General features: G+C 40.7%; 1 protein-coding gene across 1 annotated transcript; it reads left to right on the plus strand.

The window, feature by feature from the left end:
• Positions 1–11,385: 11,385 nt before the first annotated feature.
• LOC109167352 lies at positions 11,386–12,084 on the plus strand. The gene has a single exon (XM_019316371.1). The coding sequence runs from the start codon at positions 11,386–11,388 to the stop codon at positions 12,082–12,084; it is 699 nt and encodes a 232-aa protein (XP_019171916.1).
• The last annotated feature ends 8,097 nt before the right edge of the window (positions 12,085–20,181 follow it).

The following is a 20,181-nucleotide window of genomic DNA, read 5'->3' on the forward strand; positions in this document are numbered from 1 at the left end:
ACAGTGTACATTATCCATGAAGTCCAACATGTATACGTACATTATCCATGCAATGGTAATTTACCAACCGAACCCGAGTTGTTAAGATGCTTTGTCCGATCGAATTGTTAATTGTAAATTCACAATTCGTCCAAATGTACAATGTATAAAATCCAACGGAGTTATTAAATTATACATAAGCCATCCGACTAGTTAATTTAGCCATCCGAATGGTTAAATGAATTAACCTCTCGGAAATTAACCTCCCCAATGTAAACTTTTCACAGGTTAACTTCTCGGTCCCGGAACTGAATATTTTTCAGTTCCAATCGTACGTAATATTCATATTTCCCAATTAACTTTTTATCAAATTAAAATAATATTTATAACTCTACAACTCCAAATATTATTTAAGCTTTCATGGTAGTTCATTTGAAATATTAATCTCCATTATTATATAAATTTCCAACAAATATTATTATCGAGTAAATATCACTTTTGGTCCCTTGACTATCATAGCTGAAGCATTTTTGATCCTCGACTATTGCTTTTTTCAAATTAGGTACATGACTTTCTAACTAGTATCAGTTTTGGTCATTCGATTCAATTTTCTGGCTACTTACCACCAGAATTTCTACTGAAAAAAATAGTATGGTGCAATTAGAAGGGTATTTTGGTCCTTTTAATTTTATTTTATTTTCTTCTTTACCCTTTTTTGCTCTCCCGTTCGTTCATCTTCTCCCTTTCTTCTTCTCATGTTTTTCTTCTCCCTTTCTTCTATTTCTCAAGTGAATTTAGTGTTGGTCCCAAAAGAGGTGAGGTAAAAGTCTAGAGGGGGGGGGGGGGTGGGGGCGGGTGAATAGACTTTTAAACTTTTTCGCACAGCACAACAATTACTAAGGCACAGAGAAACCAAAACTCTTAATTAGATTGTTAGAGTCTGGTACGCAGCAGAAATAAATAAACCAAGTGTGTGTGGAGATTGTGTCAAGTATATCTCGTGAGAAGCAATCATGAAGCAGTAAGTAAAGAAAGCAGTAAAGAACACAAGGCAATTATAGTGGTTCGGAGGTGGTGTAATCTTCCTACTCCACTTGCTCTTATCTCCAAGAGCAATTCACTATATCCACCACTACTTGGTTCCTAGATACAATGAATTCTGTGATCTAGTGCTTTGATCACCAAGCCCGCACTAATCACGCCCAGTGCCACCAACACTGCTGCTTCGGGTTTCACGTCGCCGCGCTACTTTCCCAGGATTTCACTACTCCGCGTTACTTTCCCCCGTCTTCTACGCTCCGGTAGAAACGCTCTTTCGTGATCTAGTACTTTGATCACAAAGCCCGAATTAATCACGGCCAGTGTCTCCAACACTGCTGCTTCGGATCTCACAGCTCCGTGTGACAATCCAGGATTTCACAACTCCGTGTTACTTTCCTCCCTTCCTACACTCCCGTAGGAATATCACTTGTTCAAAAACAAGTTTTCTTCTTGCTTCCAACTTCTGAGACTTTGTAGATGATGTTCAATGTGATGCAAGTCTCTTGTTGATGAAGATTCAACACTCTTCAATGATTTCTCTTGATAGCTCTATATCTGAGTGTTTCTCTCTCTTTGAATGTATCAAGTATAGCACTTTATTTTTATGCTCTGTTTAGCTATGTTTTCAAAACTCTGTAGATATTTCTTTATAAGCTCTCTGAGTAATTTTTCTCACTTGAAGATTTTCAAATGTAGCTCTTTTGCTCTTATGCTCTCTGCTCTTCATATTCTTGCTCTATGTGCTCTATCTTCAAGTCTTCATATCTTCATCCTTATATAGCTGGTAATGAGAATCTACCCGTTGGAAAGAGACGATCTCATTTTTGAATTCTTGTATCTTTTGTCAGAGATCTTATCGTATCTTGTGGCAAAGTGTCAGAAAGATAATCTAGCCGTTTGTAGAGCTTCAACCTTATGTAAATGGGTTCCCAAACTTCATCTGATATTGCTCTGGCATTCTCATGTTTCTGGAAGTATCTGGGTCTCAATATCATGTAGAACGGCTTCTCTGATCTGCTCTGTAGTTGTTCTTGTTTCTTTGGGATTTAAATACTTCAAAAATATTCTTCAATTTAATCCCATACTAGTTAGACTAGTATTTTTCCTTCTGAAAAATTCTTCACTGTAAGTTTTCTTCATCTTCTATGTCTGGTGTTCTTATGCTTCAAACTGGCTTTGAACTTCCTCGTAATTTGAATTTCTCCTTTGTAATTGACACCTAATTTGAATTTCTCATTTTTAAATGGCTTCTCTTGGCACCCAATTTGAATTTCTCATTTTTAATTGGCTTCTCTGACTTTGACTTCGAAATTGGCTCCCGGACTTCTTCTGGTTTCAAATTTCATCTCAATTCAAATTGCTTCCCAACGTTTCCTTTTGAATTGATTCCCATGAATTAATTTTGGCTTCTCAAATTTTTACCTTGTAAAATTGTAGATGGTGAGATTCAAATTTGAGCTATTTAGTATAATATATCAAGCATCTTGCAACTCATCCATACAATCATTTAGTTACATCTCCAATCTTCTTTGATGTACTCCTTTCTTTCCATAGATGTTTGATCTTCAATTCAAATTCATGCAATCTTCCAATCTTAATTTTCTGGGAAATCTTTCTGAGTAGCATCGACGTGAAATTCATATCATTCATCTTCTTCTTCAATTTGTCATTTTCACCAGACAAATTCTTGATTTTAGGCTTGATGTCTTCCTCTTCTAATTTTCATGCATCTTCCTCTGTTTTTCTCTTTTGCTAATTTAATAATTTCCCGATCATGGTCTAAGACTCTACTAAACCTATACAAATAAAATTGGGGGTTCTACAAATACATATTTGGCATATCAAAACCATTACACTTTATTCCTAACAATTTCCCCCCTTTTGATAATGCCAAAACCTATACTCAGTCATTGGCTTTAAGTCTATGAAAAATAATCATTTTGCTCAATTTTATTTTACAAAGCCAAGATGAGTTTAACAAAAGGTTTTCTAGACACAATCAAAAGCAACTAAGTGAATTAATTCTTAGACAAGCTCCTAAACGCATCTTGAATTATTTTTCTTGATCAATTTTAATTTTGATGTGCGTTTGACATTCCTTGTCTTTTTAATTCACGATGGTCTAATTACAAAAAACAAATAAAACACTAAACTCAAAATAGACCGTGGGAAATTATTATTGAGATATTTCAAACACTTAGAGAAAAACGCAACAGAGGTTCGAAAATATCAAACACCAGTTTAAGAAGATATCCAGATTACCTTATGGGTTTCTTCACACCCATGTCTTTCTTCAGTATCTCCTTGATGTGTTCTCTTAGCTTGAAGATATCATTCTTGAACTTTGCATTCTGAAATCTCTTTGTTACTTGCCCAGCCATGTAGTATCCAAAAGTTTCTTTAATATTGGTGCCCGGAAGAACTCTTGCTTCCCACCGTACAACACATTCTTTGAAGCTTCTTTCATCTCCAAGGTTCACGCCCATGTTTCCAGTAAAATCTCTTGAGTTCATACCACATCTCGGTTCTTTTTCTTTTAGCTTCTTCTTCTTTATTCTTGTCCGAGATCCATTGAGCTTGATCGGCTGCAGGCCATTTCTTGATCATGCTTGGTAGATTTCCTTAGTCCATATTGTTTGCTGAGTGGCGGGACCTTTTGAGCATTCAAACTAGCCACGAGTTTCAGCAACCTTTGACGTGCTCGTACCAAGACTAGGAATCGCAAACTGAGAAAAACCAATCTGAGATAGTCCTTGTGAGGATTGTCCGCGGTTTCGGCTCGACCTTGGGTCAGTGTTACTGGCTGTTGTTAACTTCCAAGAATAAATTCTTGTTGTTGCAAAGCCAAGTGACTGAGAATTTTTTCCCCCCCTTTTGGCATTATCAACCAAAAATAGAAGGGTCTTAGAATCTCGGTATTGGTTTTTCATTACAGTTTCAACACCATTGTGTGTTTTAATAGAGACAGCTTGTACGTTCTCCGCTTGTTTGTTGGAACTGTTAGCTCAACTTCAAGTTTGTTGATTCGGCTTTCTTGATCTTGAATCGCCTTCATCTGTCTCAAGTGATGTTCATTATGAATCTTTTCAGCAGCTTCACGCCCTTTCTTTATAAGTTGGATTACTTCAAGTAATATTTTTGTCAATTCTCCTTTCAAGATTCTTTCAGCTTTGTCAATCTGAGTCTTCAAACTGTTTCGATACTCCATGAGTTCCTTCAGATTAACTCGGGTATCCGTGTGTTGTTGTTCCATCATTTGACTTTGATCAGCCAACTTTTCTCCAATGGTTTGGCATACAACATCATTGGATTAAGCAACTTTGGCAAATAGAGAGGTAAATATGCCATCTTCTTGATCATTTATCTGCACAATATTTTGTGGAGATCCGAATGGACTCCTTCGCTGATCGGTAAGAACGGGTGTATCAACGAGTTGAATCTCTTCTTCTTCAGGTGATTCAACTTCTATCGCCAATCTCTTCTTCTAGGACTTATGTTCTTGTATAGGTGTCTGCAAATAAATTCTCATTTTCTAAAGCAGGGTCCACGATAGGTATAGTGGACTTGGTATTGTGCACTACCAATACAGTTGAAATTTCCTCTCTGATTGGTTGTCTACTCTCAGTAGCAACCTCTACTACAACTTCAACTGGTACTTCGCCTCGAACTTCTTCTCGTACTTCTTCTGTTACTGACACTTCAACTTCATCAGATCCCACAATTTTTTCATTGCACTCAAGATTCATATTAATTGCAGTGGGGTCAAATCAGATATCAATAAAGAGGCATCATGAACTTTCACAGGTATGTCCATATGACTTTCAGTAGGCATGATTGGTACATCAATGAGTGCCGTCTTTCATCAAAAAGTTCATTATCCACAAGAGATGTGTTACCTAGATAATGATGTGTGTCATAGACTGACCTTTGTAGAGCTAACTGAAATGATAGTTCATTCTCCCTTTCCTGTTCGGCTAAGCGATCTTGAGCCGTGTTCACTTCTTTGATTGGTGCTTTTCCCTTTTGTCTGATTGCTTTTTCATGTAACTTCATCTTGTAGACTTGATTCAAATCCATGTTGAGTGCATCTAGCATCACGTTAGTTCCGCACCACTCCAAAGAAAAGTCTTCACTCCGTATCAAATCTGGAGTGATCTTTGCCATGAAAAATTGATATCTTTCGAGTTTCCATTCTCTCCATGTTTGTACTTGCATCAATTCTCTCAACAGTTCTGGATCATCTTGAATGAGGGCTGAGTCAAAGACAATTGGTCCTGCACTTCCTCCAGCTGCAGATTAACTCGATAGTCTTCTTTGTAGATCATTAGAAACTTGCACATCAACTCTTACAAATTCCATTCGTGTTGTATCATCAACACCTTTGACCAACACGTCTGTTTGAGGCAGGTTCCAGTTTCAACATATTTGAGTGGAACAATAGTCATAGTCGTACTGATGGCTTCTTGATCTCTTCCTGACCGATTGCTTGATCCCATTTGATTACTTGAGGCTGAGATTGCTTTGCTGTATGGGTTCTTGTTGTAACACCCCACTTTTTCTAAATCTTATTTACAATTCTAAACCACAATAAACATAATCTAAGCAGCGGATAAACAACTTAATAAGAAAATTAGTGGGAATGTCACCGCCACAACCACCACTTCGTCGTGATTACACAGGCTAAGGGTGGAACTAGAACTAAAGATAAAATAACTAACATCCATAGAACTTAGTCAAAAGTCATAAGGGGAAAAAGACACCCCGATGTCTACATGATCAATCAACATCAAAACAACATAAGTCTAAAATCTGATAAATAACATCATAATCAAAACATCAAGAGTTTAGACTTCTATAACTACTAGACTAGTCTAACTCGATCACTTCTCAACGCTGGGCCCACCTGAAAGGGGTTTTACAAACAACACATAGACAAATAGGAAAACACCCGTTAGCACGAAGCTAAGTATAACCACACTCAACCTTGTAAAGTACTATAGAGTATACTTTGGAAAACATTTGATAACATTCATAATCAACAATCTCATCACATAGGCAGCTATAGTTACATCACAGACTTTCTATATGTTTGCAACCTATAATATCAACAGGCATGCTTCAAATATAAATAACTCATCAACATAAGTATACCAACACATATTTCTCATAAAAAATCTCATCATAACTAACTCATGCTATCAAATTCTCATTATGCAAACTCATACAATACTATACTCATATGCAACTCGTGCAAGTACTATACTCAAATGCAATCTCGTGCAACATTCTCTTTATGCAAACATGTGCTATCTATAAGTATACACATACACTCGCTTGTAAAATAAAATACTTTTCTGTGGAGGTTTCTTAGAGCCACAAGGACTCGCTTGCTTTCTTTCTTAGAGTCGCAATGACTCGCTTTCTTTCTTTCTTTCTTTCTTAGAGTCTCAATGACTCGCTTTCTTTGCAAATGGATGAGGTAGGAACTTCACCGTATCGTGAACGAACCTATCTGGGCACGGCGTCGAGCCGGCCTATTACTCATCTCGTCCACCAAACCACTCTCTTGGTTCTATGCTCAAACTCTGTGGAATCAGGTATCGAACTTTTAGCGTGCACACCCCCTGACCAGGATTCCAAGCCTGGCGGGCAGTTTCCAACCTCGTAACGTGGGAATACACCGCGTTACGTGTAACCGCAATGTCCATATCATTCATCTGAAGTCCAAACGGGTCCTCCAAAACTAGGTTTTCCTCACCATAGATATATATAGATATATCGCTCAAGAATCTCATATATGCAACACTTAACTTATGCAAAAGACATGCACATACTTCTCAATTTATTCTCAAAGATAAGATAAAGATGCTCTACGTGGAATGAGATTTTCTTTGGAAAATAATACTTAGGCTCACGTTGGCCACTTATGCATTTTTAAAACATGATATACATGGAATGCCAAATACTAAACAATATGCTTCCAACTCATATAAATAGGTCATAAAGGTCTCAAGAATACAATATCATGCTCGGTTTGCAACATGTCAAATTCTATATATTCTAACATCAAATTATACTCTGAATCCCATTGATCAAGCAACACATTCTAATCATTCTCTTCTAATAAATATTACTCTCTAAATGATCATGCTTATCTACTCAACACATAAATAATCATCAGGGCAACAAACCAAGGCATTTTCTCATTGCAGTGAACTTAAACATACATATTGTGAAGCAAAAACATCAATAAATCCTTCATAACATGCTCATTTCTAATCCAAATTCAATGAAATCAAAGAAAAACGTGCGTTGAGTTGACCCCGAGGTACCGAGCCACAAGGGCCCGTGACACCTGGCCCGAAACGACACGTAGCTGAGCCACAAGGGCCCGACCACTGCACAGAACATACTCAGGGACCAGGGGCGGCGCTCTTCATGAGCCGCCCCCTTAAGGCCGTAACATAGCCGGGCCTAGGCAACGACCCTCTCCTAGGGTCGTGCCCTAGGCCCGGTTGGCCCCGGCTTTAGCGGGCGGCCCCCTTGATGGGCCGTGGCTAGGGCCGCTACTTTCATCTGGTGCACACTGTGTGTGCACCAGATGATTCATTTCATCTACAAAAACACTTTCAAGCATGTCCAAAACATTTCAAACATTACCAACACATCATAAACAAGTAATAGGTCACTTCCTAGATCAAACACAACAAAAATCCAACATTTCTACTCATTTCTATTCAAAATCTAGGCTTCACAGAGCCAAAAATGAAGAGGGAGTCCATGGGGTTATACCTTTGAAGCTTCTTCCTCTTGCTTGGATCTCTTCTTCCTCCTAACCTAGCTAGCACCTCCTTCACCACCTAAACTCCCCAAACAAACCATACAAGGCTTAGGCTAGAACCTCAGAGAATGAAATAAGCTAGAAGGAAGATAGAAGGCTAAGATTGAAGGGGAAAAATGAAGATGAAACTTACTGTTGTTTTTCTTTCTTCTTGACAGACAAAAACCTTGGTGAGGCAAAGAAAGAGATCAGGGAATCAACAATGGAATAGTGAGGCTTATATAAGGTCCAAAACCCTAGGTAGATCATCAATGATTGGTTGGGGGAAAAGTGGTAATTTTGGTGGTAGTTCTAGCAAAGATTAGACAAAGGAGAAAGGCTTTTGGTCCACCTTGCAACATGGAACATAGACTAGAAAGGTGTTTTTAAATAGTTTGGGGTTCAAAAGGTATTTTTCCAAAAATGATTTCCAAACAAACACTTGGTTCAGAATTCTCCCCGTCTCACTCAGATTGGTTTCTTAATTTAAAACTTGGTATGCGAAGTACCCGAAAATTTAGGATTTTGGATTAAAAAGAAATTTTGGTGTTGAATCACTTTAAGATGTGTTCAAAATAATTTATTCAAACCCAATTGATCGCAAATTTTTTTTAATAGAGTGAAAATGACTATTTTGGAATTTCTTAAAATTGGATCTATAAAATAAAATGTTGGGTTGTTACACTTATGCTTGTGAAACTGCCACCTTCTTGTCACTTTTTATGACTTGATGTTTTGCCAAAATTCGGGCTGTACTTTCTGAAGAGTACTCTGTAAATTCCAATATTTTGTGCTTTCTCATTGGAATTTTCTTCGTCCTTAGGAGTTCTCCGATTACAAGACCATAACCAACATTTTGATGAAAACGAACTACCATAGCAGGTTTGTTCTTTGGTTTGGCAGCTTGTATAAATACAATCATCTTCTTGTAAATGTATTTTGCCTAGTTGCATTTTATTCCTTCCATAATGCCGTCCATCAAGCATACAGTAGATGCGGTCAAGTCTTCAGTACTTCCCAGTTTGTGCTCAAGAATTTTGTAGAGCACATCTACCAACATCTCATATTCAATCTTCAACACATTCTTATGAGCCGATATGTCTGCAAAGATTGGAGCTTTAGGGCCACGAATCTCGTTCCAAAAATTTTGAACGACATAGTTGTGAGATTCAGGAAAATTGAAACGTCTGATGCTCCAACATGAGATTTGATCGAATCCTTTTCCACGACTGCATGTAGATAAAATTTGGCTACATCTTCTTCAAAGGTTCCAAAGTAATTGTAGGTGAAGAATTCAAACAATCCGTAGTCCTTCAGTGCTTGAAGAATTTTCTCGGCCGTATCCTTGTTGGTCGAACCCAGTTTGAAAAACTCAGGGTTGAGTACCATTCCATTTGTTACTTGTCGCGAGAGAGATACTATAGGATTGATTTTTTTGTTTCCAGCTTGAGCTATGATGATCAACGAGAGAGAGAGAGAGAGAGAGAGAGAGAGAGAGAGAGAGAGTTTGGTTTTCTGAGAGAGTTCTCTGATATTTTGAAGGTCTGAAAGATTTTTCTGAGAGATAAGTGAGAGGTTTATATGAGGAGGGTGATTTGAAGGGGTTTTTCAATTTTAAGAGAGATAGACGAGACTTCTCAATTGTACCCTTTGGTTGAGGTGTGTCGAATAGGTAAGTTTAGGGTAGATGAGTCATCTGATAAGTGGTGTCACGAGGAAAGAGAAGATATCATCATTAGCAGACAGGAGCATTTAATGCTCACACATCTTTAGGAATACCCTATGCACGTAAGGTGTAGAGGGTGGAGATTTGAAGAGACACTTAGAGATTAAGGAAGGATTTGGGTTCTGATATCCTTGAGATTTGTTTATGGGAGTCGATTAAGAGGTGGATTTTGCTGACAGAGGAGATGTGGGTGACGATTTGAGAGAGAGGAATCGGTTAGGGGGATTTTGATCTAGGAGATGATTATGGGGGGAGGTTTAGGTTGGGTAGGAGTTTATGGGTGGAGGTTTGATTCCAAATTAAACTCTGATCTCCTCCTTATCTCCTTGATTTCCTTCTCAAAAATGTGTACCACAAATATAATCACACTCAAACATCTCGTTAGTAGCAAGAATCATCCCTAAATAATCAACCACACAACCATATATATTAATTTCCCATACGGTAAATTTCAATCAATTAAGCACAGTTTGGAAATTAACAAAATTATCACAAATTTTCCAAATAAACATTTAGAAATCTCTTCACATAATTTTGCACACAAATCAGATTCTATACATTTTATAAACTAACAAAATTATTTCTCATACCAGATTTCTAAAACATTTTTATAGCAAATTATGTCACATGAGTCACATATGCACGAAACACATTGATGGGGTGTGAACCCCGTGGGCTCGGGGCCCAAAAAGAAGAAGAAAAGCCCAAGAGGAAGAGATGCCCAAGAGGAAAGAGGGCCAAGTCCAGAAGAGGAAAAGCCCAAGAAAAGACAGAGGTTAGAAGCAAGAGGTCGGCTCGAGCCCGAGTTCGACGCGAGTGGGCAGGCAGCATGAAGACCGTTAGAACATTAAAGGGGCCATTTAAGAGGCCCGGTCAGCAATCCGTTGGGAGGCCCAGTAACGACAGCCCAACGCCCCCTAGTATTAATAGGTCGATTTATGGCCTTAAATGTGTACTTTTGAATGATTCCGAGGAAACCCACTATAAAATGGGACTCCTCAAGAATGTAAAGGGGACGGCAAGTTCACGCCAAGAATATACACACACTTACAAGAGCTATTATTTCCCTTCTATTTTTGAGAGGTGAATCCACCAACCAAGGTTGTGTTGGACCTCCCTGGGCCTAAAACCCTAAAACCAACAGTGGCGTCGTCCGTGAGGACGTAACGAAAGGTTACGATCGCTCTCTTGCATAAAAAAAAAGGAGTCGAAAATAGAGCAGAAAGTCGAGTAGCAGGAACGGAAGTTGAAAACAATGGCTGAGGATCGAAGCTAGGCCTCCGATCGTCACAGTGTGCCCGAGGCAGACCTGAGGAACAAATTGAACCTGCGAAATTCGCAAAGTCAAGGATGTGATTCGGTGCCTCGAAATCGGCCTCCATCGATGATACCTCTCACCCCCGCGCAGATCGGGGCCATTGCTCGCGCCGTAGCCCTACAAACCCATGAACTGAGAGAACCATCGGTCTCCCGATCGCCGAATCCGCAGCCATAAAACCAGCATCCGCCCCACAGGTTTGACAGAGACAGGCGAGAAGACCAGAGGGCAGATGACCCACCGGCTTGGTCTGTGCACTCCAGACTAAGCCCAAACACAACCCGTCGGTCGGCAAAAGAGCGATTGGATAAGGGAGCACCTAGACGAGCGCGGTCAAGTCAGCAGAATCATGAGGTCGCCAGAGAAAAGACTCACACACGAAGAACCAGAACCCAGGGGCGGCGGACTGAGAGGCCTGCCCATAACGAGGATCGGCAAGCCGAGTCTCAGGCCGGAGAAAACACCGAGTCCACCGGAAATCACACTCGGAATTCTGGCGAGATGACTTATTTGGCTGAGGAACTGCGTAATTTAAAGGAACAGGTAGAGGGCAAAACCAAGTCTCCCAGTCAAATGCTGCTCACCGCCTTGCCCTTCTCAGTCGAAATCATGGCATATAAGATACCCGGCGACTTCAAATTTCCGGAGCAAGCTACTTTCGACAGGTCGGGCGACCCGCGAGAACACCTCTTGAGCTATCAGGTGAAAATGCAGGTCTTAGGAGTCAAGGACCCTGTCATGTGCCGCGCCTTCTTGCCAACTCTGAAAGGGCAAGCTCAAAGATGGTTCGTCGCCCTGCCACCGGGATCGATCCGCAGCTTCGAGGGATTGGCCGACCGTTTCATGAGTCACTATGTTGCTAACATAAAGCCTCAGAAGGACCTTACGCATCTTGGCGATATTCACCAAGATGAGGGTGAATTGCTCAAAACGTATTTGGCTCGATGTCAGAAGGAGATCCAATCTATCGAAGAAGTCGAGGATCAGACTGCACTCACATTCGTCATTGAGTCGATTCGATCCGGCCAGTTGTATCATAACCGGCCGGCCACATACGCGGAGGCCATACACATGGCCAACAAGCGAGCCAATAATGAGCAAGCGATGAAGTACAAGCGACAGCGTGAGGCCGGAGGGGCCTCAGGAGGAAAACGAACCAGTGCAGATGCGAGAGAAAGGCATCGGGATCCACCAAGCTGACAGGAGGCCCAACGCGCCTACGATAGAACCGGTACTCACCCTTACCGACCGCTTCCTCCGCATCCAGTGCACGAGATAAAGCGGGTGTGCCGCCTCTGCCGAGTGAGCATACGACTAGTGCCGACCCGGGTAAGCCATCCAAGTACTGTCGCTATCATAAAACTTATACTCACAACACGGAAGATTGCTATTACTTAAAGAAGATCATGGAGGGGATCATTCAGCAAGGTACGTGGCCTCCTAATCAATGGCGAAGAAGGGCGACATCCTAGACAAAAGAAGATGGCGACCCCTCCGGGTCGGCCTACTTAGATCACGACAAGCAACCGGTATCCGCGGAGGATGAGGCGCAATGGAGACAGAAGCTGGTCATCAATATGATAGTCGGCGGCCCAGAAGGAGGTGACTCCTCTAATACTCGAAAGACTTGGGCTCGGCAGTTGTACGTGGGTACAGCGTACGGGCGTGAAGGCAGCCCAAAGAGAGCATGCAAAGAACCCATAACTTTCACGGATAAGGACTTGCCGACTGGCCAGGCACCGCACCGCGATGCACTGGTTGTAACACCCCGTGTTACGGCCACTAACCCAAACTAATTATTTAATTACTTACCATTAAAAGAGAATTGAATTCCCTTAATTAATTAAGAAGAGTCCACCATGGATCATGGACCCTTATCCCTAAACCAAACCCTTAGTCCTATAAGGAATAGAATAAGTAAATTCCTATCATTCAAACCCTAGTTAGGACTCTTAGGTATATATAAGGACATAGGAGGCACCTTGAATTCACACCACAATTGATTCCACCACACAAGAATTCCCAAGAATTCCCCTATCACAAAACATATGAGAAATCAAGAAGAGGGGATCTAGAGAAAGAACCTTAGTAGCCAAGGATTCTAATTAAGGCTAAGAGGTAACCCATGTCTCAACAAAACCTATTTTCCTTGCTATAATCTTCTTCTTTGGCTTATTTGATATGCAATTCTATGCTTGTATCTTGATAAGGCTTTTATGGTGATTATGAGATAATCTTGATGTTTATGAGACGATCTTGATATTTATGTGTTGATCTTGATGCTTATGTGATAATCTTGATGTTCTTGATTTTAAGATAAATTATGATCTTGTTCTTTAAATATGACTAGAGCCCTAGGGTTAAATCGTGGATTTCGTATCGTGATATTCTTGGTATGTTTGGGCGGGATCTTGCATGTTCGGGTATTGAGTCTTGATTATGTTTAGAAGTCGTGTTAGGATGTATTTGATGTGATTCTTGATTTTAATTCATTACTTGATTACGTGGTGTCGTCGTTTGTGTTTAAATGTGTCTGGACATGGTTTTGGGTTCCACGAGGGATCCCAGGACCGAATTAACACATAAGAGTCAGTGGGGGATAGGTGGGTGTAACACCCCCATTTCTTAAACTACATAAACTGTCGAAAATACGTACAATTTTCTTTTTTTTTTTTTTTTTGTTGAAAACATATATAATTGCGGAAGCAAAATTAAAACCAAAAGAAACGGAGAGTGCTACCGCCACATTCAGGAATTTCTCTTATACCCAAATGCTAAGGCCAAAAACAGCTAACTAAAACAACTCAATGTATGAACTAGTACATGAACAACTAACAATTCAACTGTCTAACTAATAAATGATATCTCTAGGTGGTTCGCTCATTCTCATGCCCAATGCTAATGCAAGAGTTCCTGCAAAAACAATTAAAGAATAGAAAACAAAGAAACACACAAATTCAGCATTAAGCTTGTAAGATCTACTTCACCCCGTAAAACATATTTGCACATAGCACATAGGAGCAGATAATTGGCATATAGCATACACCCTTTAAACATTTAATCTTTTATTACCAATAGAGCATAATCATATAGAACATAACTCAAATATGAAATACTCAGAATTTCCAACAACCATAATTTCCCAACAATACTCATAATTTTTAATAACAAATCAGTAGTTCTCACAATGGATATTTAGGAACCTTTCAAAAGTAATATATTTTTTTCCAACATGGAGGAACACCAATCCCAATGCAATGGGCAGGGTCTTGTTTCATCAAGCCCTAGTGAACAGTAATCACCATACTGGACACTACACAAAATCCCATTCAATCTCAAATAATGGGCGGGGTCTTAATTACTTAAGCCCTAGTGAACAGTAATCACTCTACTGAACACTACGCAAAAATTCCATTTAAACCAACCAAATGATGGGCAGAGTCTTATTCAATAAGCCCTAGTGAACAGTACTCACTCAACTGAACACTACGCAAATATCCCATATAAGTGGAACAGAACTAATACCTTAAGTGTGCACACCCCCAATGGGTTTCCAAGCCCAATGGGTAGTAACTAGTCCTAGTAGCCAGGATACGTTTCTACTGACTACTACTCAACAGGGTAAATACCCTAGTGGTAGACTCCGCTAACCACTCCTCAAAACAACAGGACTAAATGTCCTAGTGAGACAGGATATGTTTCTACTGCTCATTCCACAAAACAACAGAGAGTTTTTAAGCTCCCTAGTGAGTCGGTATATTCAACCGCTCACTCCACAACAAACTGGGTCATAACTCAAGTATCCAAAATTTCACAACAGGATACTACACAAGTCTTAAGAATCAATTTCCTTTATCCTCAATCTTTATAAAAGTGACAACATTACTGATATTTCTCAAGCAAACAAATTCTCAACACCTCAAATAAGGAACCGACAGAAATTTTCAGAAGGTATGACCTATATTGCAAAATTTATAGAAATATATTGGTAATACATTTTCAGATGAAATTTTCCAGATACAAGTTACAGTGAGTCTAGATTATACAAAAAAAATTTCAAATCAATCCAAGGTCTAAAAGTATTTTTCCCGAATTATTCCCAAACACTGCGCCAGACAGAAATTGAACTGGCAGCACACTGCCTCCACTTTACGAAATTTTTCAGGAAAAATCGAAACATATTTTTAACCAAAAATTTTTACAAAAATCAATTAGAACAAGTCTAGATTCTCCATAAAAAGTTTCAAGCAAAAAGAAGTTTAGGAAGCAATTTTCACGAATTTTTCTTTCCAGCTGCGCCAGTCAGAATTTTCTCAGGCAATATTCAGATTGAGTACAATTTTTCCTTTTAAATCACTATAAAATCACCATATCACATATTAAGGGATTCCAAAACATCTAAACGCACATGTCTACTCACACAATATAATAAAATAACTTCCCACGTTAATTATCACAAATTCATTAAAATCATGAATCACATAAACAATTAGAAAAATAAATTTTTGATTTGGGGTAAAAGGATTTTAGTGAACATAAACCTTACCTCTAATAATGCCCAAAAGCAATCACCTAAGCTTGATGATCTTGACATCTAATTCTTGAAATTAATTGATAAGAAGAAACTGCTAGGGTCTTATTTTTGTTTGGGAGAAAGGAGGGATTGTCGACAGAGAGAGATAGAAAAATATATTGACTTAGGTTATCTGGAACAATATGACTACTACTTAAACACTTAACTAATAAATTGTATTATAAATAATAATTCTAGTTGTAAGAGACTACAATACCTAAAAACTTAATATAATATTAATATACTTATTAGCCTACTAGCACTTAACATATATACATACGTAACACATATATAAATAAATAATTATTAGCCATAATACACCGTTTAGAAATAAAAGAGTAGCAGTAGTAGACTAGTTTAAATAGTTTTGGGTCACATAAAATAATATAATTACAGACCATATAGTAAAAATATTTTATTTAACATAATACCTATTTTATAAAATTTTATTTAGAATAATAATATTTATAACAAAATACTCAAATAACCGGGGTATCATAGTGGGGGCAGGGGTACCCGCTGCCCCATGAGGCCGCCCGGCAGCGGGCAGGCGTCTGCCCTGCGGGCACCCGTTGCCTCGTGTTGTGCCGCCAGCGGGTGGCCCTCCACCTGCCGGCCACCCGCTGGAAATTCCAGTGTGGAACGTGGTGGTTTTCTACGATTGATGTTTCCCTGTGTCCCGTGGTGTCCCATTGGACATCGTTTCTCGTGCCTGAGTCTAGTTTGATGTTTTGGGTACCGTTCGTTGGATAAAAGAGTCTTGTGTATTGCATGCTAGTCGAATTGGTATCCCGTTGGCCTAGGAGAAAGATTCATGAACCCCATAGGCGTATCTCTAGTAATGTGGTGGCTATACAGGCAGTTGGATGGGTTGAGAACCATTGCCTGTTAACCCGGCCGGTTGCGATCGGACGGGTATATAAATATATTTATAGGGCTGCGGTCCATAATCTGGTTGCGATTAGAAATACACACTATTCGGGGTGCGGTCCACCGTTTGGTTGCTATCAAACGTTATAAATGAGCTGCGGTTCATCGATTGGTTGCGATCAATCCCCTTGTGCTGCGGTACAAGGCAGGGTGCTTCGGGGCCGTGTCAGAGCTATATGCGCTGACCCTCATGTATGGGCATTCGATTGGTCCTGCGGCACCGCCAAATGTGTTTACATGTTGAGATAATGATTGAATACTGATATGTTTGATGTGAAATAATCTTGTGACCTTAGGGTGTATGTTAGTATCTTCATATACGTGATTATATCTGATGAGTGTGCCTATCCTTACTTGTTGAGTCTATTCTCGGTTTTAAATTAGAGTCTCATAAGTATATATGTATTCCGGCTTCAAAATGGTTTTTCATATATATATATATATATATATATATATCTACCTATATTGTATTTTAACGCGTTAGAGTGGGTTACCAGCATTATTCGCTGAACAGATATATTTGGCTTTCAGGCATAGATGAGTCGCTCCAGAGCGCGCTAGAGGACACGAGGCTTAGTTAGTTTAGTTCCTTATCGGCCTGCGTGCAATGATGATGTACTTGACATTGATTCGAGGATTTCTGATGTTTAGTTAGTTTAGCCTGTGCATCTGAGCTCTCCAGCTCAGATGTGGCATAGCACCCCAACACTTATGTATAGTTATGCTCCATTTCGGGTTATAATATGACCTTTATTTCATAAGCATTCAAAGTTTTAAATTTTAGGGGTGTTACAGTTGGTATCAGAGCCTAAGTTTGACCCTAGGATAAGACTCTTAAGACAAAACCTTAGGACATTAAGCTTGAACTCTAGGTATCTAGGGACATAGGATTCAAGAAACTTAGGACGCGTGGTGAGGTTGTGGGACACCTATCATTACATTCCTAACCCCCTCTCACTCTACCCTGTGTTTAAAAAAAAAAAAAAAAAAAAAAAAAAAAAAAAACCCTTCACTTATCGCATCAAGGTAAGGATGCAACCCATTAACTTAACATTACAAATAATATTGGCCCTTTAAACCGTCAGGATGGCACCAACAAGGAGACAGTCAAAGACACCAGAACTCTCCGCACACGAATCCTTGATCCAGAATCTGCAGCAACTGATGCAACACTATCCTGCATAACAATAACCAGCCACCACTACCACCAAGTGGGAACTCAGAAGTCGACCGCCAAATCTTAAAGCATTAGCCATCCATCTTCTCAGGGGAAAAAGACCCCACAATTCTCGAGGAATGGATCCGAACCTTAGACAAAATCTTCGAAGCAGTAGAATGCCCGGATAAACATCGGGTAGAAGTGGCCTCCTTATATTTCGAACACGAAGCCGACCTTTGGTGGGTCCACGAGGGACCTGCTTATAAACAAAAACCAGGGTTCAACTGGGAGTCCCTGAAAGCTCGACTACGAGAACGGTTCTGCCCCGCTCACATAAGGGCAGCCATGTACGAAGAATTCCTCCAGCTAAAGCAAGGAACAACCCCGATCACGGAATATCACAAACAGTTTCTCAAACTAGCTCGTCTCACGCCTGAGCTAGTACCAACAGAGTCAACCAAGATAGAGAAATCCGTGACAGGTCTCAACTTCGAAAACCGGAAGGCCCTAACCTTACACAAACCAAGGACAGTCGAAGAAGCCTATACCAAGGCAGCCAAACTCCAACAAACACCATACGGCCCACCAGAGACACACCAGGGACACAAAAGGAAAATTGGGGAGAGTCACACAATCCCCTGCAAAAATCAAAGACTGCCAGAGTCACCTCGCCCCAAGAAGCAATAGCACCGGTTCCCACAAAGAAAATAAGAGTCACCCAAGGAAGGATTCTTACCATGAGCAGAGCCCGAATCGGGGATAGCAACATAGTCACCGGGACCTTCCTCGTACACACCATCCCTGCCGTTGTACTATTTGACTCAGGGGCCACAAATTCCTTCATAGCAATCGAATTCGCCACGTGACTCGGCTTAACCACCAACACAAGAGTACAACTGCATGTCAAGGTAGCATCAGGCGAAGTAATGAAGTGTGATCACATGTACAAAAATATAATGATCACCATCGGAGGAATAAAGTTCCCTAGCAATCTAATACAATTCAGACTGGACGGAATACAAGTGATCTTGGGTATGGACTGGCTAGGAAAATTCAGGGCACAGATCCTATGCGGCAAACAAAAAGTGATCTTGAGGGGACCAAACGGCAAACGGGTATCCTACCACGAATCCCCTAAGGATCCAGAAGTCAAACTAGTAAACATGATGAAAATGAGGAAGTACCTGACAAAGGGCACGAAGCCTTCCTATGCTCGGTCGAGGATCTCAGCGCCGAGACAGACGAGCCTCGGACAATCCCGGTGGTAAACGAGTTCGCAGATGTTTTCCCAAATGAAATCCCCAGGGCACCACCACCCCAGGGAAGTGGAATTTACCGTAGACTTGGTGCCCGACACTGCCGCAATTTTTTTTTTTTTTAAAGGCATCTTATTAAAAAACAAGGAAACGAACAAAGTCTCGCCAAGGCCCAAAAGTGACCAAGGCTAACAAAGGAAAAGGACAAGGCCCAAAAGTGACCAAGTCTACAAATAAAGCATGAGGGCCTAAAAGGCAACAAGTAAAGGAGAAAACTCTAGACTACTAAGTGGGCCCAACACCCATAAAGCAAGCAACCTGAAGCCGAGTGAGAAAGCTAGACAATTCCTGGGCGTCATGCCCTACACAAAGGGTGAGAACGATGCTCCAAAAGCCATGACGGACCAATTCCACCCTCAAGCGTCAGGTCGGTCCCCCGCGGTACAGAGCTCTGCATTTTTATCCGAGGGAACCTATATGACCATCCACAGGAGCAATGAAACCAGCCGCCAAACCCAAACCACCCTCATGCGTTGGACTGATCCCCACCGGTACAGATCTCTGCATTTTTATCCAGGGGGACCGTGAATAGTCCGCCACATGAGCAATGGTACTCACCTCCACCCACCCTTGGAACCCAGGCCACCCCCGTACGTACAGAGCTCTGTATTTTATCGCAGAGGGCTTCACGGCCCAAAGTTCCAAGCGATGGCTCCCTAACCACTGGTGCCAACATATATACCACCCTCAAGCGTCAAGCCAGCTCCCACGGTACAGCGAACTGTATTTTACCCGAGGAACCTAAATAGCCATCCACAAAAGCAATCGCATATATGCTAAGTACCAGAAGCCCACCTCACACCCTCCCAACCCCTTAAAGAAAAAGCCAGCCAAACCACCAACCACCAACAAGCGCAAAAAATATATATAAGCAAGACTAAAGGAGCAATGCCACCTCAGAGTGTATGCTATGCATGAAACACACGAATACATCCGGCAAACCACACAGCAACACGCAGAAGCAAGACAGGCAAAGAGAACACAAAGCAGAAAGAGAAACCCCCAATACGAGAAGCCCCCCACGCCCCATGCAAACAAGCCATACAAAGAGAAAAACTAGTTACAAAAGAAAACAAATAAAATAAAATAAAATAAAGTACAGTAAATAAACAAAGGTAAAAACAAGCAAGCACCACCCTCACGGCGGATCCGCAAAGTCGAAGAAAACGTAGGGTACATCATCATGGATGAGGAGAACGCGCACCCTAGGTGGTAAAGCAGCAAGCGTAGTAAAGGTAGTCTCCCCGGGAGTATCGAGGACCCAATCTGCAAGAGCCTGAGTCGGGAGATTCGCCCGGGAAGAGCAAAGCATGAAACTG

This window comes from Ipomoea nil, unplaced genomic scaffold (genome assembly GCF_001879475.1).
Source record: "Ipomoea nil cultivar Tokyo-kokei standard unplaced genomic scaffold, Asagao_1.1 scaffold3150, whole genome shotgun sequence".
NCBI lineage: Eukaryota > Viridiplantae > Streptophyta > Magnoliopsida > Solanales > Convolvulaceae > Ipomoea > Ipomoea nil.

Coding starts and splice junctions, on each gene's coding strand:
- LOC109167352 (XM_019316371.1), top strand. CDS start 11,386: ATGACTTATTTGGCTGAGGAACTGCGTAATTTAAAGGAACAGGTAGAG.